Genomic DNA, 26,243 nt, shown 5'->3' on the forward strand with positions numbered 1-26,243 from the left:
ACGCGACGTTACACTTTCTGGAAGAAGCGTATGCATGCACTGGCCCCCCAAACCCCAGATTCTAAACCCTAGAACACAAAGTAAACCCGCCCAGCGAGAGTCCTCCCGCTGGGCGGAGGATTCTCGTGAACTCCAATAGAGTCGTAGTACTTCGTACAAGCGTTCTTCAGAAGCAGGTTGCGCCCACTTTGGCATGTTCTGTCTGTATACCTGAGTATACGCTGGCCAGTGAGGGCCATGTAAGTATGTAACACTTCCCAGTGCGTCTGAACGAGCCAAATGGGTAGTTTGGGCTTGCTAGCGTGAGGGACTTCCTCGCAGCTGGAGTTGCTGCAAGGTGCGTTGCAGCTCAAGAGAGGACCCCTTTCCCCGCAGTAGCTCTAGTCCCTTATTCCGCTGCGCGAAGGCCTCCTGGAGAATGGAGAAGCGGTCAGTCCATTGTGAAGATCTTGCAACTCGCAAGTGCCCTCAGTTAAGATCGGGGTCTCCATTTGCTTTGTGGCACAAGTGACCCCCCACTACTGAGGGGTCTGATGCTAAACACTAATTAATCTTGGAGGCTCTCCGGGACAAAAACATTACTGCCATTTCTCCCTACAATGGCTTTTACGAATTCAGCCAGTTTCCCCCCTTAGGATAATGAAAATTGATCAAGATGTGCGTGCCCCTTGGCGGAAAAGCAACCAACTGCGGGGCTTCTTGTCTCATTGAAGTGACCGCAGTATCCACAACCATTTGAAAATTCCAGCGAACGCAAACCGTGATGAATGCATTTACTTTTTCGAACAATCCAAAAGTGACGGGTGCCGCGATGCAGGGGCAGTGGAAAGCTTCCTTGACTTTCTGGAGGTGTCCTTTCCTCTTCAAAATTAGCCCAAAGACTTCTGCTACTAGTGGCATCATCTTGATTTACAGAGGTGTCACAGCAATAAGGGCTATATCTCAAAGTAAATGCAATGCTTTTCGGGACCATACGCGTGCCATGGGAGCTTTTCAAGATGCGATACGATGTAAGTTTATCTCCAGGGCTGGAGGGGAACAGGATAAGGCAAACCAAGAGAGCCTAAACAGGGGAAACTATCGGTGGAGGGCCCCATCGAGAAGCATTAGCCGTTAGTGAGCAGAATTTCAAAAGTGGATCCATAGCGCCTATACCAATGGCTCATAGCAGGGCTGCCCTTTGCATAGAGGCAATCCGTAAGTGGCTGTGCGTAAGGATGAAGGCGTACGCAAACATCGAAAAGAAAAAAAGGAACCGCTTCCATCACCCTGGTCATGAGGAAAAAACACTTTTTAATGGCTTCTATATAGAGCCTATTGCTATTGAGGCTGCAAATGCCAGCCTTATCCAAAAACAAGCACGATAAATGAAGAGGCGGAAGCCGGCAAATCCTACAGAGAGCAAGTCGTGGGGGCATCAGGAGGCACATATGCTTCATTTGCAACAACATATGTCACATAATTAGAGGCCACAGGCGTATGGGAAGGCCTTTTCAAGAATTACAGTAGTGAACCATAGGTGACTGGGAAAGTGCCGTGCCCTCCAAGCACTGTGCGGGCGGACCAGTGTTGGGCACAAAAACAAAGACGGTGAACGCCATTGCAGATGAGCCTCCAGCCACCGCCGTGCTTATTTGAATTAATATTCGGCAGTTCCTACCTCCACTTGACATGGGCTGGGGAGTGGAACCCACAAAAGAAGCTGGGATGAGGAGGTACAATTTACCAGTCATTTCGTTGGCGCAGCCTCTGTAGCAATGGCTGACGGACCACGAGAATGGGTAAAACTATCTCCGTGAAGGACAAGCTCAACCCAGAAATGGCCCACCCTGCCATCACACTTCTACTTTGGACCAGTTCACCAAGAAATAATCCAAGGCATGCTTAGAGGGCGCGCATGCAGCCTCCAGAACACACCATTAAGTCCTACGTGCCGTGACGAAATAGTGGACCTCCCAGCGCCTTCAACAGCAATGCATCGTCCACGGTAAGATTGGTGGCATTACCCTCCCATAAAAGAGGGATCGTCCATACTCCAACGCATTGCAAAGGTTCTTACGTAAACTGGGGGAGAATTGCGTGCATTCCGCCTCTTCGACCTTTCGAAGACACAATTAAGGGAGGATCCGACCTGACGACCCGCTGGAATGGGCACAGTTGAAGAAAACGTTCCCATACACATGAAATAACAGCGAGGGCTCAGGTAGCCAGCCATTCTGTGAACGCCCAAAATGTAGTGAACAGCTCTCACCAACGGCTGTTATTTCGTGTTACCCTATACGCACACTTACTTAAGTGCACACTCTATATCTATTGCCACACTCAGCGAATATTCCCTTGACTAACCAAAAATAACAAGCATAACCCACAAAAAACACTTTCACACCTCATAATCTTAAAAGGGAAAACCCAGGGTAATCGAACTCCCGCCTGTGACCCCTGTGAGGGTCGGCGCCTAGGCCGGGCGCCAGCCTCACAGCCAGCGCAGAACCTGGGGTCGTTGCCGAGCAATATTTGCCCCGAGGCTTCTTTTCTATCTAATATTACTTGATTCATTTCGATTACGACATTAGATTTTACCTTTTCTGCTCGATAGGCCGTTAGAGGACCGTTTTGAGCACCATTGTAGTGCCGGCGGACTACACAAAATGAACCGCATACAGTTCACTCTCGTTGGGAGCATCAAGCTTTGTTTCAACGTAGTGGAGACCCTCACATGGTGAGGAGGAAGTCGAGCGGCGAGCAAAATAACTGCTAAGGAAAGGCATGCGTCAATCTTCAGATGTTGTTTTGGAGACAATCCGATGGCTCATGTGCGGCGACTTCCAAAACATCATCCGTCCAAAAGCCCCGGATCGACGACATCGTCGGATGCGCGCAGAGTCAGGCATTACACCGCAAAACATGATTATCACCTGACATATTTGACGAAGAATTTTCAATAATTCGATGGCGAGATTGTTGTTCGGTGGCATTGCCGGCGTAGGCAGTACGACTTCAGGGACAAGTATATCGAGGGTACCAACAACACGGTCACTGACAAATCTTTCGAGACCCTGCCTATGATGCGCTGTGACTCACAACTGCGCGTATCTGCAATAACTCCCATTTCCTTTCGAAACTTTGGTCTTCTTACTTCCTAGGTGCCCAACCGGCTGTGGTTCTTGCCAAACTCAACAACGGCTTTCACGAGGAAAGCGCTTCAACGTTGGCAGTGATGTTTGGTGGAGCAAAGGGAAGCATGGACTCCGTCGACGATACATTCCAACATCTCATCGCACAAACATGCGCGCAAAATGTTCATGATCTTGCGAGACATGGTGCAGTCAGCATAACAATCAAGCGGGTGGCGAGGCCAATTTTAAGGTTTACGATAAGCCTTTCTGCAGGAATATACGGTCTCGTTTGCCCGGAATTTCACCAAACAAGGCAGAATAATAATATCAACGCAGGACACTTGAAGACTCGTGCGGTTCCGTTGGAGTTAGCAGTGCAGCGTATAGTTCGCCCGCTTGTAATACTTTGGTGACAGCTGCTCACTTACGAATAAAGTGGAGCCCGCATATTTCCATCGGTGTGTTCTCTGGCGCTAATTATTCTTTCATTGTGATATATGTCCCTATCTTTGTCAACAGCTAGCTCGACTCCGCTGCCGACAGCACCTTCAGCTCTTCCCTACTCCCGAGTTGCCTCGTGGCGCTGGGCGTGCCGCTCCTTCGCCCGCACTGATGTTGCACTCTAGCCGTGGTTAACTGCAAATTTTTGGGTAGGCTGAGAAGGCTGCCTTAAACTACCGGTGCATAACCCAGGTGCATGGTAAATATGGCCGTAGTTGAGCAGTGGCTACGCTACCGTGCGGGCTAGCCTCTGAGTGATTTGCGTTTGAAAGCAGAAACGGCTGACGCAGCTCGCCTTTCTCCTTCGTCATTTTCACTTTTTTTTCGGCTTCGGTATAGCGAGTATCCTCCATCTTAGTTGAGGACTGTCGTGGGCTGAAGGGGCGTCAGATACAACAGTTCCCAAAAAGCATTTGACCCCCTTCTCAGCCCCAAGTCGCGCGCCCCGGGCAAAGCAGCCGAAGGGCCTTGGACTGACGTGAATAGGAACCAGCCTGTGTTGCACTGCCACGCACCCTCCTGCAACTCGTGTATGGTTGCATGTGCAGTTCCGCTGAAGCAAGAGTTGCCCCAAAGTGTATTACCCGTCAGCGGCCGCCTCCTCTCTGCCCTTGGCATGTGTTGCGATGCTACCAGGAAGCCTGGAGACTGGATGTTAGCTTAGCTGATTTTGGGAGTGCTAACCTCGAGTATGTCGACTTGCTACAGCTCACTAAAGTACTCCCTCAATGTTGTGGACCCCCACCACGCGACACTTGATTCCGTGTACACAGGAGCCCCAGTGAGCAGAGGAACGCCACATTATTTGCTAGAAAGCACTAAATAAATGGGTATTCGTTGTATGAAAAATGTTTCACCAAAAAAGGAGGGGACGCAACACAAAGCCAGAGGAGGGCGGCAGCAGCAAGACAACCCGTTGCAACAGCAGCGCCTTCAATTGATGCTGGGAAGACAGGAGCAATCAGGTACCTTCTGTGGTCTCACGTCATGCATTTCGCTTCCTACAAACGGTTTTTCCGTTATTTTGGTTATTTAAGGTAGACCTGCGCTGGGGGGAAAGGGATATCGAGTTACGCGTCTGTCGAGATCCTGCGAGCACTGATGACGCACCGGAAGGTTTGTGGGGCCGTTGGGGGCAGCCCCAAGTTGACATATTGCACGTCGTTGGAACCGATGGGAAGTAGGTAGGATTCTTAGGAGAAATGGTCTTTTTCCTGAAACACTCGTACTGCAGCGCTAGCTCCTAGGTCGTACACCGTAAACCTTACAAGATGCTGACCTCTACAGCAGCCGCCGCTGCTCGCAGCAGCAGGAAGGCCGTAGCTTCGTCATTTGCTCAAATGCAGCAAGTCAGAAACGCTTCTAAAGATATACGCTTTGGTTCAGATGCTCGCATGCAGATGCTGGCAGGTGAGGTTGCGAAGAGGATAGAAGCTTCTCGTTCCTCGCTAAGCTCTAGTGAACTCGTGGTTGCTCTAGATGTTTTAACGTTTCTTCGACGGCTGTAGCATTGCTGTGTGCGATTTTCGGGCTTCTGCCGTCGTTTGTGCGCTGCGTGAATGCGTAAAACTGCCATCGGCCCGAGTGTGCGATCGGCAGTGTAGGCGCCGGGAGTTTGAGGGACCTCGGCGTCAGGGCCGTTTGTTTTCATTCAGGTTGCAATCGCCTGGCGGACGCAGTAGGGGTTACTTTGGGGCCAAAAGGGCGCAACGTGGTGATAGCTCAGCCGTTCGGCTCGCCGAAGATAACGAAGGATGGAGTGACCGTTGCCAAGGCGATCGAGTTGGGGAACAAAACGGAAAACCTTGGCGCCCAGCTGCTAAAACAAGTGGCGGCCACTACAAATGACATTGCGGGTGACGGCACAACGACGGCGACTATTCTGGGTCGCGCCATTTTCAAAGAAGGGTGCAAGGCGATCGACGCTGGCATGAACCCGATGGACGTACTACGAGGTGCACTTTGCAGACTTGCTTGCGAACTCAGTATCATGCGCTTTCATGCATTGTGACGGACTTTCCCAGTGTCGTTTGAAAACATTTAAGCCCGTTATTAAGATTGAATGCACGCGTCCCGCATATCGTTCATTCTTTGTTGGCTGCTGCAGGCATCCACCTGGCGGTTGAGCACGTGCTGTCGGCTCTTTCTGCGTCTCGTAAGGAAATCTCGACGACTGAGGAAATCGTATCAGTAGCAACGATCAGCGCCAACGGTGACGCGCAGGTGGGGGCGCTGATAGGCGAGGCAATGAAGAAGGTGGGCCGTGAGGGAACGATAACTGTCTCGGAGGGGAAGGCGTTGCAGCACGCGCTGGAGGTGGTGGAGGGGCTGCGCTTTGACCGAGGGTACCTCAGCCCTTACTTCATTACGAACGCGAAGGAACAGAAGGTTGAACTGGACTCCCCATACGTCCTGCTGGTGGACAAGCGACTGTCGCAAATACAACAGCTTCTCCCCGCCCTCGAATTCGTCTTGCAGAACCAGGCAGCCCTCCTCATCGTTGCAGAGGACGTTGAGAGGTACGTATACCCCAATTGAAGGCATGCAAGCCATGGAAGTTCGAAAACACGGGGCCTCTTTCCTCTTCAACTCCCCATGCGTCACCTTCAGCCCTCTGATCTCTTGGAGCTGGCTTTGGCTCTCCTCCCCTCCTTGCCACTCCATATGGACAGCCTCTTACCCGTGTCCGTGCGAAGCGTTGTGTGTCTCCGTGCATGCTGTAGATTTTTTGGGCTTTGGGGGGCCCTTCCCATGTGCAAGCGTTGCGGTACCGCGCACATGCTTGCGTTTTTGATTTATCGCATATTCCTCGCTGTAGGAGGCTGAGGGAGGTGGCTGGGGTGTCCATGCGTCTTCTTTCTGTATCTCTTGCCTGCAAAGCGCGGCGAGACTATTTTGTTTGCTTGCGTTAGGCGGTGCAGTCGAGATTTCAGGTGTGTAGTCTCCGTTCACTGCTGCTACCTTGAGGGGCGTCTATCAGCTGTTCATTTGTGTGTCCATACAGAAGTTGCTCTATGGGCAGCGGGGGATAGATACGCGGCGTCTGTGCAGCACCTCGCGCATGCCCTTATTGCTTGCTTCTGCATGCAGCGAGGCTCTCGCGACTCTGGTGGTCAATAAACTTCGCCTGGGTCTCCGCGTCTGTGCAGTGAAGGCCCCCGGCTTTGGAGACGGCCGCAAAGCGCAGCTCTACGATCTGGCCACCCTTACGGGGGGCAAGGTAAACCCTAAGCCTTGTCCTGGTGTACCTGCTCACGAGGGCTTAACTACCCGTGCTCCGGAGCTGGAGACTAAGGGTCGAGGATGTATGGGCAGCTTGTTCGTGGACTGGTTGGTTGCTGCCCTTTGCTTCGAACGTATACGTGCAGAAGCTTTCTTCTGGTTTTGTATGGTGCTGCAGGTGCTCAGCGACGACACACCGTCCATTGGAGAGGAAAAGACAGACATTGTGGGGATGCTGGGACGCGTAAGGGCTGCACAGACACCTCGTTTGCACAGACGCGTCTCAGTGATCATCTGACCAGTTTGATGAGGAAACGCTTCCCCCTTTTCTACGCATGTTGCATGTATGCACAAGAATAATGAGTGCACATTGGTTGTACCTGCCTTTACCGTGTGTGTCAACCTACACACGTCTAAAGTACGTGTTTACTCCCCCTTCCATGAACCATTAAATTTGAATGTTCACACGGTTGTATGGTTAGCAAAGGAAAAAGCACTTCAGGAAACGCACGGTCATATAAAGAAGAGCAAGGCAAGGCCATTGGGGTTTGAGTTGCACAGGCGAAGAGCGTAGTGGTGACGAAGGATTCTACGCTGATGATGGAAGGCAACGGGTCAAAGGCGGACATCTCCGAGAGATGTGAACAGCTGAGGAACCTCATCAAACAAACCTCCTCAGGCAGGTGGAACTGTCAGTGTGCGGGCGGTTTTGCTTTGCTCGTCGGTCTCTGCGTGCGCGTGCTAGTGGATGCGCGTTCTGTTGATATGCGCTTGTGGGAGAGAGCCGCATCTCACGTTTGGTTTGTTTTTCTTCGGACTGGACTGCCGTGCTTTATTTTACTTCTCAGTGGTTTAGGAAGCATTAGGGACCATTCTTGCGTTTCAAAGGTCATATGGATCTTGTGCTTGTTCCCTACCCCATACTTCTGTTTGCTCTTTTGTACGTACATTTGCACTCCTCTGTGCATGTGCATGCGTATATGTATATAAGCATTAAATTGCGGATATGTATGTGTGCATTGCCTAAATTACATATATGTGCCTTTGGCTGCAGAGTATGAGAAGGAGAAGCTGCAGGAGCGGCTTGCGAGGCTGACTGGTGGTGTGGCGGTGATAAAAGTGGGCGGGGCATCTGAAGTGGCCGTAGGCGAGGCGAAGGATAGAATTCAAGATGCCCTTTGCGCCACAAGAGCTGCCGTTGAAGAAGGCATTGTTCCAGGAGGAGGCGTTGCTCTTCTCTATGCTTCGCAGGTGCTGCTGCTAGTGTTGCTGCCTGCTGTTTGTGTTCATGTTGCTGGTATTGCTACTTCTGTTGCTGATGGTGGTGCCGTTAGTTGCTATTGTTCCTTGTTATGCTTGTTGCTGTTTGCTCTCCTGCTTGTGTAGCTGTTCGTGTCTGTTCGCTGTTGCCCCGAGCTGCTTGTAGTTTTTGTTGGTCGTGTGCAGTTCACTCGGCTTTTTTCTTGGGTTTTTGGTTTTGGTTCTGTAGCGCTGCGTATTTCGTGTGTTGCGCATGCTTTTGTGTGCTGGGCATCTTTTAGGAGTGTTTGCGGATGCTGGTGTTTCGTTGTTGGATGCCTTGAGGTTGTGTGTTCCGCTTGCTGGGGTTTAGGGCTTGAAGGACTTGAAGGTAGACAACGCCGAGCAGCGGATGGGCGTGGAGATTGTGGAGAAAGCATGCCAAGTACCGTGCAAGCTCATAGCAGACAACGCAGGACACGAGGGGGCGGTGGTGGTGGGGAATTTGTTGCGCCTCAAGGACGAGAAGATGGGTTTCAATGCACAGACAGGCTGCTACGTCAACATGATTGAAGCAGGTGGGCATACACTGCGGTGCATGCGAGCAACACCCGGCACAAAGAGATACACGAACTCAAGGCAAAGTAAAGGAGACAGCCCGGCACAGACGATTCTGAATAAAAAGCGGGGGAACGCCTGGCACAACGGGAGGATTTGCAGGCGGCTTGGGCTCACAGCACACAAATGACACGGAGAGCGAGAAAAACTCACCTACATGAATCTGGTGACTCACTGAGGGACAGAGACAACGCGGAGAGGCAGGCATTGCCGCTTCTTCCCTCGGAAAACACGTGTGGAGATGGACGGCAGGAATGTGGTGGCAGTGTAACTACAGCTTTTTTTGTTTTAGCAAAGCCGCATTTGCATCCGTAGGTGCACTGCCTTCGCCTACTTAGTTGTTCTGATGGTTTTGCCGGGCGCTAATGCTATGATTGTTGTGTATAGGCATTATAGACCCAACCAAAGTTGTTAAGACTGCTTTGAGCGACGCCTCTTCAGTGGCTTCCCTCATGGCGACAACGGAGGCCTCCATCGTGGACGCCCCCGAGAAGAACCCGCAGCAGGCAGAAGGAATGGGGGCCCACGGGGGGGGCATGCCTATGGGGGGAATGTTCTAAAGGTCTCAAAACCCCAAACCCTGGCGTAGACACACCGTAAGAAGCGCGGTGCAACACCAAACCCACACAAGCACACAGCAGTGACGCTGCTGGAGCAGCGCCATGTGCAGCAGCAACGGATGAAGCACCGGATGCAGAAACGGCTCCACCAAGAAGGGGCGCCGCAGAATAACCACAGCTGCTTCAGCTGCAGCAACAGTTTCAGCTGCAGTAGCAGAATTGGTCTCAGCCACAGCTGCTGCAGAAGCTCGGCTGCAGCACCAGAAATAGTTTCATCTGTAGCAGCAGCAGGAAATAAGCCCTCGTGAGAGGCCAAATATCCAAACCATTTTTGGCAGTATGGGGTGTATGGCCACCTTATATATTCGGGGTGTACGTACACATCGGACAGACAGATCATCTATTTCCTCTTACAGCGGAACCCAGTCTCTACCCGCCAGACCGTAGACAGGATGTCAAATCCTGACCTTTCTAGAGCCAAACGCCTTAACTCTCCTTGGGAGCAAAATAACAGCGGTACAGCCCTAAACGCCAAAGCATAAAACGCTTCCTTGAAAACAATCCCTAAAGCTAATCCGCAAGTTCCTGGGCCACCGGCCCAGGATGCACTCTTCAAAGGGCCCCCTCGGGCCCTTTGCTGGGGGCCCTCATCCGCGATGAGGACACGCTAGTCTACTGTAGCCCCTGGAGCAACGCGCTCGAAGTATCTACTGGTGGGGCTTTTTCTTAAAGGGCCCCAATCTTCAATGCCCCTGGAGGGCTTGGGAGCCCTAGACGGGCTGAGCGGAATACTCTAGGGAGGCTTTTAAAAGGGGCCCCTAACTCGAGGGCCCCTCCAGACGCCCCATTCAGATGTTGGCCCTCAACGAACATGCAGGGGCTCTGTGATATATGGCACCCCTGTCGGGGGCCCCCGTGATTCGAGAGACCCTAATAAATCGGGTTTTGGACACACTGGTGGCCCTGGCTGCCCATGGCTTGGCGGCCTATCTATGGGGACCCCTATCTAGGGACCTCCATCTCACTTGTTGGGGTGGGCTCCCTGAGGGCAAAACGCCCCCTGAGTGTCAAGGAACAATCGCATGCCTAAAGGCAAAACATGGGGTTTGCTAGTGAGCTTTGAACCATTGCAAGAAATAGAACAGAGCGCCGCCTGCACGCCCTCACAGAACCAACGCAAGCTCTAAACCTAAAACCTAAACCCTTAACCTCAATACGTTGGAGGAAGCCTCTGGATGACTCCGCTGTAGCGGGCTAAGAGTTGGAGTTTACGAGACGAACCTGCAATGAGGCCGAGGATAAGAGAGCCGCTGACGCCATCTGAGCAGACGCCCCAAACCTTAAATCATAAACTCTAAGCCCTAGACCTTACCACTTATCGCCATAGCTCCTAATCCCCTGCATATCTTACCGTATGCTGCACGATCCAGGATGAGACTATGCAGAGACAACGCGGACAAGTTGCGCGGCTCCTGAACGCCCAAACCCTAAACCCCAAACGCATCATCCCTATACCCTGCGCCCTAAGGCCTCTCCAGCTAAAACCGTGCACCCGTCTCCTCTCCGTTAAGGGCTTAAAGCTCACGGTTTAGTGTTCATGGAATACGGATACGTGATTAGGGTCTACGCACCATTCGAAGAAGGGCCTCCACCCGGCGCTTAGCGAGAGAGTAATGCCCCAGCTTCAAATACACCAGCGCAAGCTGGAAAAGACAGTCCGACCTGAAGCGCAACCGTAGTCCCTAAACCCTAAACCCTCAATTTTAGGCTTTTGAGTTGCTTGCGGAGGTGTCGGCCCTGCGCTAAAACTCCCCGTTCCACACGCCTATGGCCTAAACGCCAGCCCCTCAATCCCAAATCCCCCGCGTATGCCCAGTGCACTAAACCCTAAATCCTAAACTCCACCCCGCATCGAACCTGCAGAAGCCGATCTCAAGGAGTTCTGTGAGGAGATCTGCGGAGTCCTTTAAGTCCTTTACGTTGGGAGAACAAATCAAAAGAGAGGCAAATTCAAACTGCAACCGCGGACAGGGACAGCCGCTTTCTAGTTGCTGCGCGCAAGCCGCAACCCGTACACTTTAAACTCGAAAAGGAACTTATGCACGTAAATACATGTTATATTTTACAGGCATGCATATTTCCGGAAATCTGCAAATATACACACCCTAGGCCCGGGGATGTCTATGCGTAAACTACATATTAGTATGCATATAGACACGTCCATATATACAATGCATATATGCATATATAATGATGAACGACTACTAACATACATAAAGATACATATGTATATATGTATACAAATTTAGATATGAACATGACTGAAGATCCTTAAGTCACCAGTTCAAATCAAGTACAATGTATGCGCATCCGCAAAAATACGGACATCTTTGTTTTTACATGTGTGCCCCAAAAGTGGCAGAGGGGGAGAGAAAGAGTATCAGGGCACAAGGAGTGAAGAACAGAATATAACGGAGAAAATCAGGTAAAGGCAACGAGAGAAAGACGCCACACACAAGCACAAAGTGACGGCCGGAGGCAACAGATACACACAGCAACAAGAGTTGAAAGAGATATACACAGGCAGGCGAAGATAAGCAATCAAAAGGCACGGGAACACAAATGGACATGTAAAAAAACGCACGGAGGTAGCTGAGCAACATGCGAGAGATACAGAGAAGAGCAAACCTCAGTGGCCCTACTTCAAGGTATTTGGCTCTTAGGGCTTCCGTCTCAGCCTTGAGGTCAAAGCTCAAGGCTCCGCTCATCTTCGGTCCCCGAGCCAAAACCCTAAACCCTCAACCCTCGTCACGAAAGCCCAGACGCGCCATGCGCTGGGAGAAGGGTTTCCGCGCAGTCTTTGGGCTGTCTGTTTGCCTTGGAACGGGAAGACGAGGCGTTGCAGCTTTCCAAGAAGCTGCTTGAGGCTGGGGTGTACCTACACCTGGTGTGGCTAGGCGAATGCAGTTGTCTGTAGCTACAGAAATGTGTGGCTGCGGAGAGTCACCCACAAGCCTGAACCCGCGGGCCAAGGCTCTGAGCGCTAGTCCCTGAACGCTAAACCCTTAAGGTGTGGTGAGTCAAAATCAGCAAAAAGCCTCCAGAAAAGGCGGAAGCACCGCTGGCGATTTGCCATTGAGCTACCATCGGGTTGCTTTCAGCCCCAACGACTCGCGTGCAGCGAACAGCCGCCTTTGGCGTCCGCCTCTAGAGATATTCGAATAGAGATTGCAAATTAGCGGATGAAAGTTATAAGCATACATGCAAATACAAAAGGCGGAGGGAGGAGGAGGGCGTCTTCTTTGAACGTCTCGGGAGAGCTGCCGAGACACCTGAAAGAGCGTCTACGAGTGTAGATACTGCTCGTTTCTTCTTCGCACGTCTTCATTTACGTCTGACAGTTTCCTTATTCTGCTTCCCTATATTTGCTGCATTTTTTGCAGCAACTCGTTCACTTAGGCGACCCCTCACACAGGCACACGAATCAACCCACCTGCAGCCGAAAATCTCAAGTTCCCCAGTACACATTTCAGGTGCATAGACACCTCGCAACAAAATGTTGGGTGTCGCGACAAGGGGCATCGGGAGACGTCCTTCCGCAGCCACAACAACAACAGCAGCCAGGTCTCTCAGCGTTGGGTGCTGCCAAACAGTCGCAGCAACAGCAACAGCAACAGCAGGAGCCCCTCGTCATTTTTCGGGAGTTAAGTTTCTAGACCAGAGACGGACAGGGGAGGAGACGGTGTACTTCAAGAAGGAAGGTGCGGCTGTTTGAGTGCTGTTGTTTGCCTGTGCTTCTTCTCCTGTCTCTGCAAATACTACTGTCTAGATATAGTCTGCATCATTGCCACTCTCTCTCTGCTGCTGCTACTGTGTGATGCTAATTTTGCTGGTGCCGTTGCTACTTCTATTGTTGCTGCTGTTGCTGCTGCGCTGTAGACGAGGCGTTGCTGCGTCGTCTGTTGGCGAAGCATCCGGAGGCGGATCCGAAGTTCCAGTCAGGGGGCGGTACTGCGTCATTGGAGTCTCTTAGGGGTTCTTTGTCTCTCTGTATATCCAAGCATTTCAAGCAGCAACCTCCAAAGGCACTTCTGGATGAACTGCCGACAATATTCGCTAGCCACGGCTGGCAGCCTCCCGAAGACGTCAAAACCCTTCTCCGCTCCCTCCAGACACAACCCGGAGGCGCCAGTTAGCTATCTGGCTAGCTAGCGGAGTGGCTGGCTAGCTGACTAGTTGGCTAGCGGCAGTGCGAGGTAGCTAACGAAAGACCGGCCTAGCCCGGAACAGTCAGCGTCCAATCCACAGGCGAAACCCCACGCCCCGCTCCCTGAGACATAGTGCCAGAAGGCTGTATTCACAGCTAACTGGCTGTGGGTACAGCTGGATGGCTGTGTGTACAGCTGGATGGCGGTGTGTACAGCTGGCTGGATGTACAGCCAAACTGCTGTATGTGCAGCTATGTGACAGCATGTACAGCGTGGTATTACAGCTACCTGGCTGTATGCCCAGCTAGCTAGCGGTATAGCGGAACAGCTTTCTGGGAGGAGACGGCAACGGTGGGGTCTTTTGCTTAGGAATTCCTGCATCTCCTTTCCGTAGTGCGCATGGACTATCAAGTGCTGCTCGGTTTGTCGTTATCTCCTGCGACGTACGAATATCGCAGTTGCGTATTTTGGGGGGTTGCAGTCTCCTGCCAGGCCTTTCCTCCCCTTCATTTGCTTGGCTGCCGATTGGAAACAGACAAAAGGACCAACAATAGACGAGGAACAGCAAATGGAAATTGCACGGAAGAGATAGAAAGGAGCGGGGACACCCGGAGAGAGACAAAACCAACAGCGGCAAGCGGGGCAATGAAAAGATACAGTGGAGCAGAGGGTAATAAGCAAACACAAGCAAAAATACAGAACAAACATAGGCAAACACACACAAAAAGAAAGAAAGAAGAGGATGACACAAACCAAGGCAAGATGCATACAGACGGAAACATACAGAAGCAAACAAGGAAAATACAGAGACAAAAACAGAGACGGAAAGGGGAGCGCCGATTGTCTTAGAGGAGTAGGAATAGGAACACAAATAAACAGTGACACAAACAGGAACAGAGACGGAGGCAAAAAGCAAGATAGAAAGTGCCGTTCTTCTTAAGCAACAAACAACCCCAGGAAGAGCGGGGGACAGTGGCAATCGGACACTGCCGCTAGAAGAGTCGTTTTAAGGGGAAGGGGCCAATGGGAAAAAGGGAAACAAGAAGAGAGACATATCAAAGAGCCGGACGGGCAAATACAAACAGGGACAAATAGGCAGAAGCAAAGGCAAACATACAGAGACAAGAAGACAGCAAACGAATGAATACGAATGCAAAAACATTTAAAGGAAACGACCAAAGGCAAAGAGAAAAACATTGGATTTGGCTCACCTCGACGTCTATCTCGCTTGTCGCCGCTGGCACGCCCAAGTTCCAAGGCAAGAAGGGAAGCAATTACGGGCAGAAGCAGGGCCAAACAAAAGCAAAGAGACAGGAAATGTCTCTCGTCTTCCTGCTGTCTATAGAGTTAGTACCTTCACATTTTTGCATTTAACAATATGCAAAGGTGCTAGTATATATGTGTATATATCAATATCCATATACGTACTTAGATGCGTATTACCTATGTATGTGCGTATGTACATATATATCACTGTGCAATATAACAATTACAGGGACATGTAATCCTATATATATATATATATATATATATATATGTACATCCACATGTGAAGATCGCTGGTGTGGAGGAGCGTATACACCGCGGCGCGTGCACTATCTCCACCGGTGTTGCTGTGCTACAGAGCCGCATGCAGCCCCCACACTTGGAGTATTTTGGTGCTCTCAGGAATAAGGCAGTGTTTAGGGGCCCTCTTGGCCTTTTGTTGCTGTGTGCGGCTGAGGGCCTCAAAGGACTGCAAAATTTAAGGCTTTAGTTATGCTCCACGGAGACTGCCGGGCAAAGCACAGAAGCAAATACAAAAACAATGTGCAAAAACAAGGCCAGAGCGGCGGTCTCAGGGGACCCTAGCGGGGCCCCTAGGGGCCACTCGGGGTGCTGTGGTGCTGTGAGGCCCCAACCCCTCGGGCTTCCCAACAGCACCCCAGTTTAGGGGCCTCCAGGGCCTCGCAGGGTACCTAGGGCTCGGATGCTGCTTAGAAGCAAATGCCGTATTTCGTGCAGCAGCTGCAGCTGGAGTTGCTGGTGCAACTTTAGCTTGCGCTGCAAAACCCCCATCCAATCCTGAAGTGAAGCGAGAAGGGGTCCCGCATGCTGTTTGAGTTTACTGGCAGGGCGGAAGTCTGAAAGGAAAACGTGCAAAAGCAACAATAGCGCGTCGCGCAGAGCGACCCCCCAGTGCTGCTGCTGCTGTTGCTGCTGCTGCTGCTGTTGATGCTGCTGCTTTGCGTCTCTGCCTGAATTGTGGAGCGGCAGTTGGAAGACAACCTCTGGGGAGAGGCGGACCATGAAGAGGAAAACCAAAGCGTCATGGAAAGCGGCGGTGTGCTGCAGCAGCAATACAGCACGCGCTGCTGCTCGACGCACGGGGGGCCCTTTTGACTTGCGGGGAGACCCACAGACGGAGGAGACCTCATTCGCTGCCTGTGGCTGTGCGATGCGCATATCCAGACGGTCGCCTGTTGCTGCTGCTGCTGGTGCTGTTGCTCCGGTTAGAGAAACTAAAAAGTGCAAAAGGGCTGCTACCAACTGCAGAGGCAACTGGCGCAGCAGTAGCGGCGCCACGAAATCCTCCAACGACTCCTTATCGCTTCCTCCAAATGCCCGTGGCTTCCCAGGTGAGGAGCCTGCAGCAGCAGCAGCAACGGCAAAAACAAAATGAGACTATATAAGCGTAAGAGCGCAAGAGCGAGTCGATAAACACCAGCCATAGCGCGCAAAGCAGCAGCAGCAGCTGCTGCTTTTGAAAGTGCGTGGTTGTCAAGCAACAGCAGCAAAATTGGCAGAATGCCCTCCTTGTGCCCCATCATACGCGAGCGCCGTATGGATCTAAAGCATCTAAAGAGCCGCACCTGGGGGTCCGTTGGCAAATAGGGGGGCAAGGCATTGCCTTTCGGCGGCTGCCGCTGCCGCTGATGTTGTTGCTGCGCCTAGACAGCCGAGCTGTGAAGACAGCAAGAGCATCTCAGCGGGGCTAAGGCTCCACTGCAGGCGGGCGGAACTAGCAGCAGCAGCTTCAGCTGCCCTGTTAGTGTTGCGCTGCAGCAGCTGCTGCAGCCGTGGCCGCAGGGAAGCAGCAAGAGCTCCAATAAGCTGCATCAGGAGGGGTCCCTCTACGCCTGGGCCTAAGGTGTGCTGCAGCAGCAGCAGAACGCTGCAAAGTAGGCGTGGCGGCAATTTCTGCTGTCTCCTGCTGCTGCTGGTGTTGCTGCTGCCGAGAGAGTTGCACACAGAGTCCACCAAAGCAGCAACAACACCCGCTTCCTGCAAGCGGAGGTTCAAGAGCTCCTCTCCCGTCTCCAGCAGCAGTAAGCCTGAAGCTCCTACAGATCTTCTGCTGCTTGGCGCCCCCAGCAATGAAATCTGCTGCCGTGCAGAAATACACCGCTGCAGAAACTGCAGCAGCTGCAAGCAAACGATCGACAAACAGAAGCAACAGTAACAATAACACAATAAACGACGCACTCCGCCACCGTAGCTACCGCCGTTGCGACTAATGCTGTTGCTACAGCAGCTGTGGCTGATGCTGCTACTGCTGCATGGAATATAGGGTTACCAGGCTGAGAAGTGCCTGCTGCAAAGAGCAGAGGCGCCACAAGGCGCTGACTGCAGCAACCACTGCACCGAAAGGTAGCGGAGGGGCGGCAGCAGCAGCAGCAGCAAACCCATCTGGTGTGCAGGTACACGCTGCTGACAGCAGTTGTAGCAGCAGCAGCACTCGATGCAGCAAAAGATTGCCGCAGCTACGCCCAGAGTTGTTGACGCTGAGAAGCGACCCCAAGTCCCCAACACCGTCGTCCCGCTGCTGCTGCTGCTGCTGCTGCCGCAGTGACGGAGGCTTCTGTTGAGGCCTCCGCGCACCCAACGCAGCAGCAAAGTTCAGCAGAGATGCAGCAGCAGCACCATGAAGAAGGCATTCCAGTGCTACTGCCAGATGAGCGGGAAGAAGCAGCGGCTCCACCGGCTTTCTGCTGCTGTTGTCAGGAGGGGAAATGAAGCGGGTCCAAGCTGCAGCCGTCGCTGCAGTGGGATGCCCCGCAAACAGCAGCAGCAGCACCTCGCCCAGCGCATGGAGCAAACAGCTGTTACGATATTCCTGTCTGTTTTGCTGCAGCAGCAGCGACTGCTGCTGCTGCTGTCGCTGCTGGTGCTGCTCGTCTCCGAATGCAGAGTCAGCATGTTGCTGGTGTTCCTGCCAAAAATGGTTGGTGTCTGCTAGGGCTGCTGCAGAGATGGAGTGTACAGACAGATGAGAGGCATTCATCGGACTGCTGCAACAACTGCTCGATGGGCGCTGCTGCTGCGGCTGCCGTCGAAATTGCGGGGGTGGGGAAAGGAGGCCACAGACTTTGCTGCGACCCCTTCCTCTGCTGCCTGCAGGGCTGGCAGAAGCAGCAGCAGCTGCTGCTGCTGCTGTTGCTGCCGCACTGTGGCGCCTCAAACTCGGAGGAGTCCGCTGGTGTGCGGTGACAGGGCAAAGAGCAGCAAGACTGCGGCAGCGCAGCTGCTGCAGCAGGAGCAGAGCAGCGGCTGAGAACAGCCCTACGGCCATTCGCGGATCAGTAGGTAGCAAGATGGGCTGCTGCAGCTTCTGCTGTGTGTCCTTTGCGCCATACAGTTGCAGGTGCCCAGGTGGGAGAGGTGGCAGCAGCGGAGGCAGTTGAAAGGGAGATCCCCCCGAGAAGGGAAGCGGGACTTCTGGGAGCCCCTCCGCCTCCAGCTTGGCCTTGGACTGCTTAAAATACTTTGAAGAAGAGTCGTACGACAGCCTCAGCAGACACACTGTAAGTGCTGCTGCCTCCCGAGGCACCCCAAACGAATTCGCAGCACCGACACCCACGGGCTGAGACGCACCACAGCCAGCAGGCGCAACAAGAGTAGCACAACCAACAGCAGTACGAGCAACAATCTACGTGCGACAAATAGGCGGCATCTGATAGCTGACCCTAGGCATGCCAGGTGAATCAGGTGTAAGTAATTCACGCTCACCTGGAGGCACAACACAATAAACAGCCACAGAGAAGGAGACGCCCACAAATAGTCAGCGGCAGCCTTCTGCGCAGTTGCAGCATCAGAAGATGCTGCTGCTGCAGTGCCCAGTTGGATACCCTGAAGCGTTTGCAGCAAGTCGTCATCCAGTTGCTGCTGCTGCTGTCGCTGCCGCTGCAACTCCTCCCTCTGCTGGAGTAGCAGCAGCAGCACTGATGTCTCTCCTGGAAGCTGCTTGGCGACCTGCAGCGCCGTCTGTTCGTGCAGGATGACAAATAGTCGCAGCAGGAGCAGCAGCAGCTCATGGACAATATCACCGATAGCCCTCGGATAGAACCCAGCAGCAGCAACACCTGCTGCTGTCGCTCCTGCTGCTGGTACAGCTGCAGTGTGCCTGCTCCGCCGGTTGTCACGCTCCTCTCCGCAGCAGCACGGGCGGCTGCAGCTGATGCACGGCGGAGGCCGGAGCAGCAGCACTGCCGCCGCCTGCACTAATGCCTCTACATGCCGCAGCAAGACTATTGACTCAGCGTCAGCTCTAGCTGCTGCTGTTGGAGCAGCAGCAACAGCGCAGTTGTTGCTGCCAAGGAACGGCCCGGGCGTGTCGGCCCCATCGAGAAGCGTCAGCAACAGCTGCAACGCTCTGCAGCACTTCGTTATTTCCTGGACGCACACTGAGGCCCCCTCAGCTGGTGCTGCTTTTGCTGCAGCAGCAAACGCACCAGCTGCGTCTTGAGTGCCCGCCGCTGCAACAGCAGCAGCAGCGGCAGCAGAGAATGCTGGGCCGCCTGCCGCAGAATGAAAAGGCAGCAGCAGGGGATGCGGCCGAGGACACACCGCCTCAACAATGCTGCTCAGGATGCTGCTGCTGCTTCTGGAATCGCTGCTGATCTTTTGGTTGCATGCAACAGCAGATGCGCCCGTCTGATCGATCTGCTGCTGGCGCTGCTGTGGTTGCTGCAGCAGCTGCAACAAAGAACCCGAGTGAGTTTGGGCAGAGCAGCACAGGAGTTCAAGAGCTGCAGTGAGACCGTTTAATGCAGTCTTGTGGGACGCAGCGCCTAGATGACTGGTGGTGATGCTGCTGCTACTGCAAAAACTCAGCAAAGCAGCAAAGGTGCGGTGCACGAATGATTCACTTGCGACCCACTCGTCCAATGCGGCAGCAGCAGCGGCGGCAGCAGCAGGCGTCGCGTACCCCGCTTTTATTCCAGCTGCTGAGATACCAATGCTGCAGTTGCTCGGGCTGCTGCTGCTGCTGCTAGGTCTGCTGCTCCAGCGCAGCGTAGATAGACACTGGAGTGCCTCCGCCACCTCCCTGCAGCTCGATGGGCAGCAGCAGCAAAAGCCTCCCGGCAGCAGACCCTCTCGCACCAATAAGCGCTGGCAGATTTCAGAACAGGTCCAAGAGTAGATGCGCAGCAGCAAATCTTGCTGCTGTTGCTGGTGCAGCTGGTGTTGCTGCAGCTGGTGTTGTTGCTGCTGCTGTAGCAACTGCTCCAACAGGCCGGATGCCATTTGAAGACAGCACCGCAAACAACGCCAAGCGGCCACGCGGACCGCCGGATTGGCCTTGCCCATAAGCGAAAACAGCAGCTTTACCTGAGCCTCCAAGAGGGTCTGCTGTTGCTGCTGTTGGTAGTGGAGTTGATGCAGCTGGTAGTGGTCCTGTGCGGGGCCTGCTGGGCTTGATGCTGCTAGCTCCTGCCACTCCGCTGCTGCCTCAGCAGCAGCAGCAGCAACGACAGCAAATGAGTTGTGAGCGACGCAGACCGTCAGAGCCTCCAGGGCATCCGCTAGGGGCTGCTGCTCCTGCATTGATGCCTCATCCTCTGCCGCCAAGCGCGAGTGCAGGTGCAGCAGCTGCTGCAGCTGCAGTTGCAGCAGGATGTTGCTGCGGCCGCTGCTGCTGCTGCCGCTGCTGTTGCCAAGGCCTGCTGCGAAGACCGTCGAATCAAGTGCCAACAGCTCGCTTGCCTGCGCTCGAGGCAGGCAAATCCTGATGCTGCTGCTGGTACTGCAGGGGCGTGGAGGGAGAGAATGCGGCAAAGCAACAGCAGCGAGCTGCAGCGCCGCCCGGCGCAGCAGCGGTAGCTGCGACGACACCCCAAGGAGGCTCCCACAGAACTGAGAAAGGTTCGGGAGGATCATCCATCTGCTGCAGCAGTCGCATTCACTGCTGATGATGCTCAAGTTGGTGCTGCTGCTGCAACTGCAGGGTGTCCCCGCAGGAGCCGCCGCAACTGCTGCTAGAGGTAGCAGCTCTGTCAGCAGCTGCGTGCCCAGCAGCAGGAGGTCGATTTCGCTACTGCAGACTGCAGCAGCACCACCAGAGGCGGGCTGTTGTTGCATCAGCTCCTCCAATCCCACTGCTGCTGCTGCTGCCGTTTGCTCCTCCGCCCCCAGCATTGTCTCTGCCACCTGCTGCGCCAGCTGCTGCAGGTAAGGATAGGTGTACCGTTTCACTGCAACAGCAACGGCCCGTAGGCCCTTGGCAGCGCCAACAGACAGAGCGCAGCAGCAGCAGCGCGTCGTTGCTGCTGCCGCTGCAAGTCCTCCCCGGCGGAGGCAGCAAATAGCAGTAGCAGCAGAATCTCCCGGAAGCTTCAGCGCTGCCGTAATCCTTTTGCAGTACTGCAGAGCCTCGGCGTAGGTAGTAGCATCGGACGGCGGGTTGCCGCCAGCAGGAGCAGAAGGAGGACTCGAAGCAGAAAGAGCAACTGGGAGTGTGCAGTAGCTATCACCTAGCCACTGCTGTTGCTGCTGCTGCTGCATGCGCAGCGGTGGTAGGGCCCCCTGCAGCAGCGGAGGGTGTGACAAGACGCCCAAGAGTTTCTTCAGCGTGGGGTGTACAGGCAGGAGCAGCTGCTGCGCTGTCTGGCGAGACAGGCTAAGATGAATGAGAGCAAATTCAGTTTTATTATTGGTGCCTTCAGGGGAAGGCTCTGACAGCGCAGACCCCATATACACAGACTGCGAACGACAGAGACACACACTGCATTCGACTGCTGCTGTAACTGGTGCTGTGGTTGCCGATGCTACCGTTGCGGCAGCAGCGCCAGTGGAAGCAAGGGGACTGGAAGGGGAGCTGCTCCGTGTGCTGCTGTCTTCTACCCCGGGTTCATCTTGCTGCAGCACTGGCGCTGTAGCGCCTCCAGCGGTAAAGGCTGCAGTTGCTGCTGCGGCTGCTGCTGCTGCTTTAAGAGCGCGAGGGTCGCTGGCTAGCTGGCTAGCCACGAAAAACGCCAAGTCTTCGCTGCGGCTAGCCCACGCAGCTTGTGCTGCAGTGCAGCAGCTGAAGGTCTCCGTTTCCACAGGCAGCTCGACGCGCAGAGACAACCACGTCGGCAGCACCAGCCGCGGCTTGTGCTGCTGCTGCGTTTGCTGCTGAGGCTGCTGGGCTCGCAGCAGCGCCTCCACCTGCGGAGCCATCGGGCAAATACGGTGCGGCAGCAGCAAAGACTGCTGCGGGTGAAACAGTAGCACAGCGCACAGCTGCAGACAGGCGAGAGACAAGGCCTCTTGTTTGGAGAAACACAGCAGCAGCAATGCGTCCCCGAGCAGGTGTCTGTACACCTCCAGTACGGGGTGCAGCAGCGGATCTTTGGGAGGCAGCAGTAGAAGCGGAAGCGACAGCGCACGAGCTGCTGCTGTCAGCAATGCGTGCTGCTCCTGCTGCTGATGCAATAGAGGCAGCTGCAGCAGCTCCTGCAGTTGCTGTTGCGGATGCACTGCAAAGCGCAGCAGCTCCAGTAGAGAGAGGAGCAACGGCTCCTTATCATCATCGCACGCTGCACCGCTCACCTCTGCCGCCGCTGCGGCAGCGGAAGCAGCAGCAGCAGCAGCGGAAGCAGCAATGCCTCCTTTTAATACGTACCCAGGCAGTACAGCTAGCAAGGAGCAGCAAAGGCTGCGCAGAAAAGGCCTCGCATCTGCAGGGCTGGCGTGGAGATACACGTGAAGAGTGTTCAGAGACTCCGCACGCGTGGCGGCGCAGAGGCGCCTATTCACAGCAGCAGCACAAAGCAGCTGCACTTCTGCTTCCTCCAGCAGCAGCCCACAGACCTGCTGTTGCTCCTGCTGCTGCTGTCGTTGCCTCTGCTCTGACCACAACCTCAGGGCCACGCCGACGGGATCCGTCCCCAGAGAAGCAGGCAGCTGCAATAGAGCCTTCAAGGCCGCTGCTGCGCTCTGCCGCTGCTGCAGGGACACAGAAAATAGACGCTGTAGCAGCAGGAGGCGGTAGAGGTGCCCCTGCTGCTGCAGCAAGCAGCTGCTGCGCTCTTCCTGCTGCAATGTTCTGTTGCACTCTTCTAAGAGACAGGGGTCATACATGTCGATGAGGCACGCGCAGGCACGAAGTAACTGCTGCTGCTGCTCTTGCTGCTGCTGCTGCTGCAGCAGCAACAGCAGATGCGTGGCAGCGCTGCAGATGAATCGACGCGGTGCTTCCCCAATGAGAGAAACCGCCTCGAGGAGACAGTCCGGTTGCACCAGCAGAGATGGCCCAGTGGTAATGTGGTTGCATGCAAGGAAGCAGAGCCTGTCGCAAGTCCACTGTTGCGGACATGAGAGCAGCAGCAGCGCGCCAAAGAGATGCGCAGACTTTTCACAGCCACAGGGCAAATCCCTCGCTGCTTCCGCTGCTGCTGCTGCTGCCGCTTCTGCTGTGGTGTGGTCAATAAGGTTTAGCAAGGCAGCGCGTATCCGCCTGCAGCAACTGCTGCTGCTGCTACTGTTGCTTCCAGGCGCCGTTGCGTCGCCCTGAAACCTCTCCAGCAGCAGCACCTGGAGCACATCTGCAACCACTGTGCCTGGGCTGCTGCTGTGTCTGCTTCGGCCTCCTAGAGCATCTGCCATTTGCTTGAACACACACATTCTGCTGCGGCTTCTGCTGCTGCACTCCTTGTTGTCGCTGTTACTACTTGTCTGAAGAGAAGGTGCTGTAGACTGCTGCTGCACATTGGTATATGGCCTTGCAACAAGTGCAGCGGAAAAGGGAGGAGGGGCGGCAGCAAGGCCTTCCACGAAGGTGACGTACGCGGCCATATGAAGGCCGTCTCTAAGTGCCCTTGCAGCAGCAGAGGCAAAGAACTTCTGGTGCAGCTGCCGTTGTTGTTGCAGCCGCTGCTGCTGGTGCTGTTGTTCTAGCTGCAGGTCGACACCACAGGAGTCAAGCAGTAGGGGCAGCAGTAAGGGACGAACAAGGGGAAGTGAGGAGCGTAGCAGCAGCCGCAGCAGCAGCACGTCGAGACCCGCAGCAACAACCCAATCCAGGCGAGGTCGCCCAGGCGGCAACAGCAGCAGCAGCTGCTGCAGCAGATCGATCCATGCTGAATCACACCACCACAGAAGTTGCCAAGTTCACTACTTTTCACGGATGAAGCAGATTGAGAATCAGCTGCAACGCAGAAATAGGCGGCAGGGCAGCGGCCGCAGCGGGAGAAGCATCAGCAGCAAGGGCGGTGCAGCATAGGCGCAGCAGCAGCCAACGGCACAGGAGCAACGGCACGAGACGCAACAGCGGATGCAGAGATGCTACATCCTCAACAACTACCTAAGCAGCATGAAATCCAGCAGCAGCGGCAAGTCCAGTAGGAGTAGCAGCAGGCGGAACAAAAGTAGCACGTCTTTTCTAGCAGCAACAGCAAGTGCAGCGAGTTGTACCGTCCTGGCGATCTGTGAGGGGGCGGGAGGTAAGTTGTGGGTTAATAGTGTTGATGGGGGGAAAAGCGCCGTCTTTGGGGGCCTCGAGCAGCAAAGTTCTCAACGTATCCTCCTGCAGCAGCACTTGCTGCTGCTGGTGCTGCTGAAAGTACTCGGAAGGAAACAGATGCGTTGCTGTTGCCAACAGCTCGTGCCCAGCGTGCAGCAGCTGCTCGTCAGACAAGGGGCACCAAGCACCGGGACTTCCCGTGGTACTACTAGCACTGCTGTTGCTGCAGTGCAGCAAGGCTGCAACGTCTGCTGCAGCTGATATGAGTCCCGACAGCAGCGGCATCACCTGGGGGTGTAGCAGCAGTACGCGTTGCTGCAGTGCAACAGCAAGGATCGGTGATAGGAAAGTGCTGGGCGACGATGCAGGAATGAGGCACCGGCAGCGGCGGTAGGCATTGCGTAGTTGCTGCTGCAGCGGATGCACCTGCTGCTGAAGCTGCTTGCTGTTGCTGCTGCAACTGCGCCGCAACAGCTCAACAGCGTGCCGAGCTAGCTGGCCCGTTGCCGCATCGGCGTAGTATGGAAGGTCCAACGAATCAGTAAGAGGCTCCAGCAAGGCCTGAATGGCAGCAGATATAGTAGCAGCAGCACGTTAAAAGCTAAGTGGAGACCAGAAGACAGCAGCAGCAACATATGCCAGTTGCAGCAGCAGCAGCAACAATACACTGGCATTACGAAGCACTCAGGAGCACCAACTTAAGTGGCAGCTGTAGCAGAAGCAGCAGAAACAGCGCCAACACTACCTCCCGCAGTTTGTGCAAAATTTTCGTTTGCGCCTCCAGAACCGCCACAGCGAACTCGGGAACAGTTGTTGCAGCTCCTGTTGTTGCTGCCTTCCCTGTTGCTACTGCTGCATGGGGTGCAAAGGAAGGTAGTCCCTTCGAGGCGCTGCAGCGCTGTTCTAGTGCCGCAGCTAGTCCCAGCAGCAGGGAGGTTTGCTCCGCCTCACCCTGCTGCCGTTGCTGCTGCTGCTGCTCGTGCAGCAGCAGCAACAGAGAAGGCGGGAAATCCTTGAGGAGGTCATGAGGCAAAGATCTGCACAACTGCTGCACAACCTGAGGCTCCAGAGATACGGACACAAGAGCCAACCTGCAGCAAACAGCAGTGGCAGCACCAGAAGCTACCCCAAGGTGACGATGCATCCATCACCAATACAACAGCATCTGGCGGGAAAGAAGGCACCAAAACGAGCAGCAGCCATGCAGACGCCCCCGGTTTAATACACAGCCGCAGCAACACACTTGGGAAAGAAGCAACAACAGCACGAGCAACAAAGCTAGCAGCGGATGGGACCACAGCCCCAGAACGGGAGGCTGCGGCAGTATCAGTTGCAGAGGCTCACGTTGTGCCTTTGATCAGGCAAATATCTGCCGCGCTGCACAGTTGCAGCTTCCTCTCCAGTAAGCTCAAGTGATAGTTCGCTGTTGCAGCTGCTGCTGCCGCGGGTGCTGCTATTGTTGCCTCTTTGGCAATGGGCGTGACTAAGGGGACCCTTTGGGGAGGCTTTCGTGGCTCAGCAGCAGAATCAGGATCAGCAGCAGCTACAGCAGCACCAAAGCCTGATGAGTGAGCTGCCGCCGCGAGGGGTGATCGGCTGCCGCTTGGCATCTTACGTGCGCACATGCATGCACTGCAGCAGCCGCGGCGGCAGCAGCAGCAGCCCTTCCATGCAGCCAAGACGGGGGCCCGTCTGCAGGGGCTGAAGTGCTCCAGGTGCAGGAGCTGCCGCCGCCCCTACTCCAGAGTCGCTGCTGTTTGCGAACGAGAGCACAAACCTGTTGCTGGTGCTTATGTTGCTGACGCTGCATCTCTAGGTGGTGCTTATTCTGCCGTTACTAGAGCAGCGGCTGTGGTGGTGGTGCTGCTGCTGCACCCCTATGTTGCAGCAGCTGCTGCTGTGCTCATTCGCGCGGTTCATGCAGATGCGTATGTATGGGGCACTGTGGCTGCGGCTAATGATGCTGCAGTACGCTGCAGTGCATGCGCAGCAGCTCCAGCCGAACAACAGTCTACAAGGGGCCCCAAGACAGCAGCTGTACTTCCAACTCCACCTTTTGCGGAGCAGAGGCAGA

The 26,243-nt window shown here is 54.5% G+C and overlaps 4 protein-coding genes across 4 annotated transcripts; 2 read left to right on the top strand and 2 right to left on the bottom strand.

Moving 5' to 3' along the window:
• Positions 1–3,296: 3,296 nt before the first annotated feature.
• Positions 3,297–9,256, top strand: EAH_00004620 (heat shock protein 60, putative; the record flags this gene model as incomplete). The annotated part of the gene is made up of 11 exons (XM_013393152.1): positions 3,297–3,320; positions 4,254–4,334; positions 4,655–4,797; positions 5,253–5,473; positions 5,725–6,136; positions 6,708–6,837; positions 7,018–7,083; positions 7,401–7,538; positions 7,896–8,090; positions 8,452–8,656; positions 9,084–9,256. 11 exons carry the CDS (start codon positions 3,297–3,299, stop codon positions 9,254–9,256), a joined length of 1,788 nt encoding a protein of 595 aa, XP_013248606.1.
• Positions 9,257–10,242: 986 nt separating this feature from the next.
• On the bottom strand, positions 10,243–12,024 carry EAH_00004630 (hypothetical protein, conserved; the record flags this gene model as incomplete). Its single annotated transcript, XM_013393153.1, has 6 exons — positions 10,243–10,316; positions 10,538–10,576; positions 10,668–10,743; positions 10,888–10,978; positions 11,174–11,307; positions 11,959–12,024. 6 exons carry the CDS (start codon positions 12,022–12,024, stop codon positions 10,243–10,245), a joined length of 480 nt encoding a protein of 159 aa, XP_013248607.1.
• A 788-nt stretch (positions 12,025–12,812) lies between these two features.
• EAH_00004640 (hypothetical protein, conserved) lies at positions 12,813–13,452 on the top strand (the record flags this gene model as incomplete). Its single annotated transcript, XM_013393154.1, has 2 exons — positions 12,813–13,017; positions 13,196–13,452. The coding sequence occupies 2 exons, from the start codon at positions 12,813–12,815 to the stop codon at positions 13,450–13,452; spliced, it is 462 nt and encodes a 153-aa protein (XP_013248608.1).
• A 1,764-nt stretch (positions 13,453–15,216) lies between these two features.
• On the bottom strand, positions 15,217–25,779 carry EAH_00004650 (hypothetical protein, conserved; the record flags this gene model as incomplete). Its single annotated transcript, XM_013393155.1, has 8 exons — positions 15,217–15,236; positions 15,423–16,091; positions 16,317–16,869; positions 17,021–18,307; positions 18,454–23,786; positions 24,121–24,730; positions 24,915–25,260; positions 25,514–25,779. 8 exons carry the CDS (start codon positions 25,777–25,779, stop codon positions 15,217–15,219), a joined length of 9,084 nt encoding a protein of 3,027 aa, XP_013248609.1.
• Positions 25,780–26,243: the final 464 nt, after the last annotated feature.

Source organism: Eimeria acervulina, genomic scaffold (assembly GCF_000499425.1).
Source record: "Eimeria acervulina Houghton genomic scaffold, Eah_scaff18, whole genome shotgun sequence".
Classification (NCBI taxonomy): domain Eukaryota; phylum Apicomplexa; class Conoidasida; order Eucoccidiorida; family Eimeriidae; genus Eimeria; species Eimeria acervulina.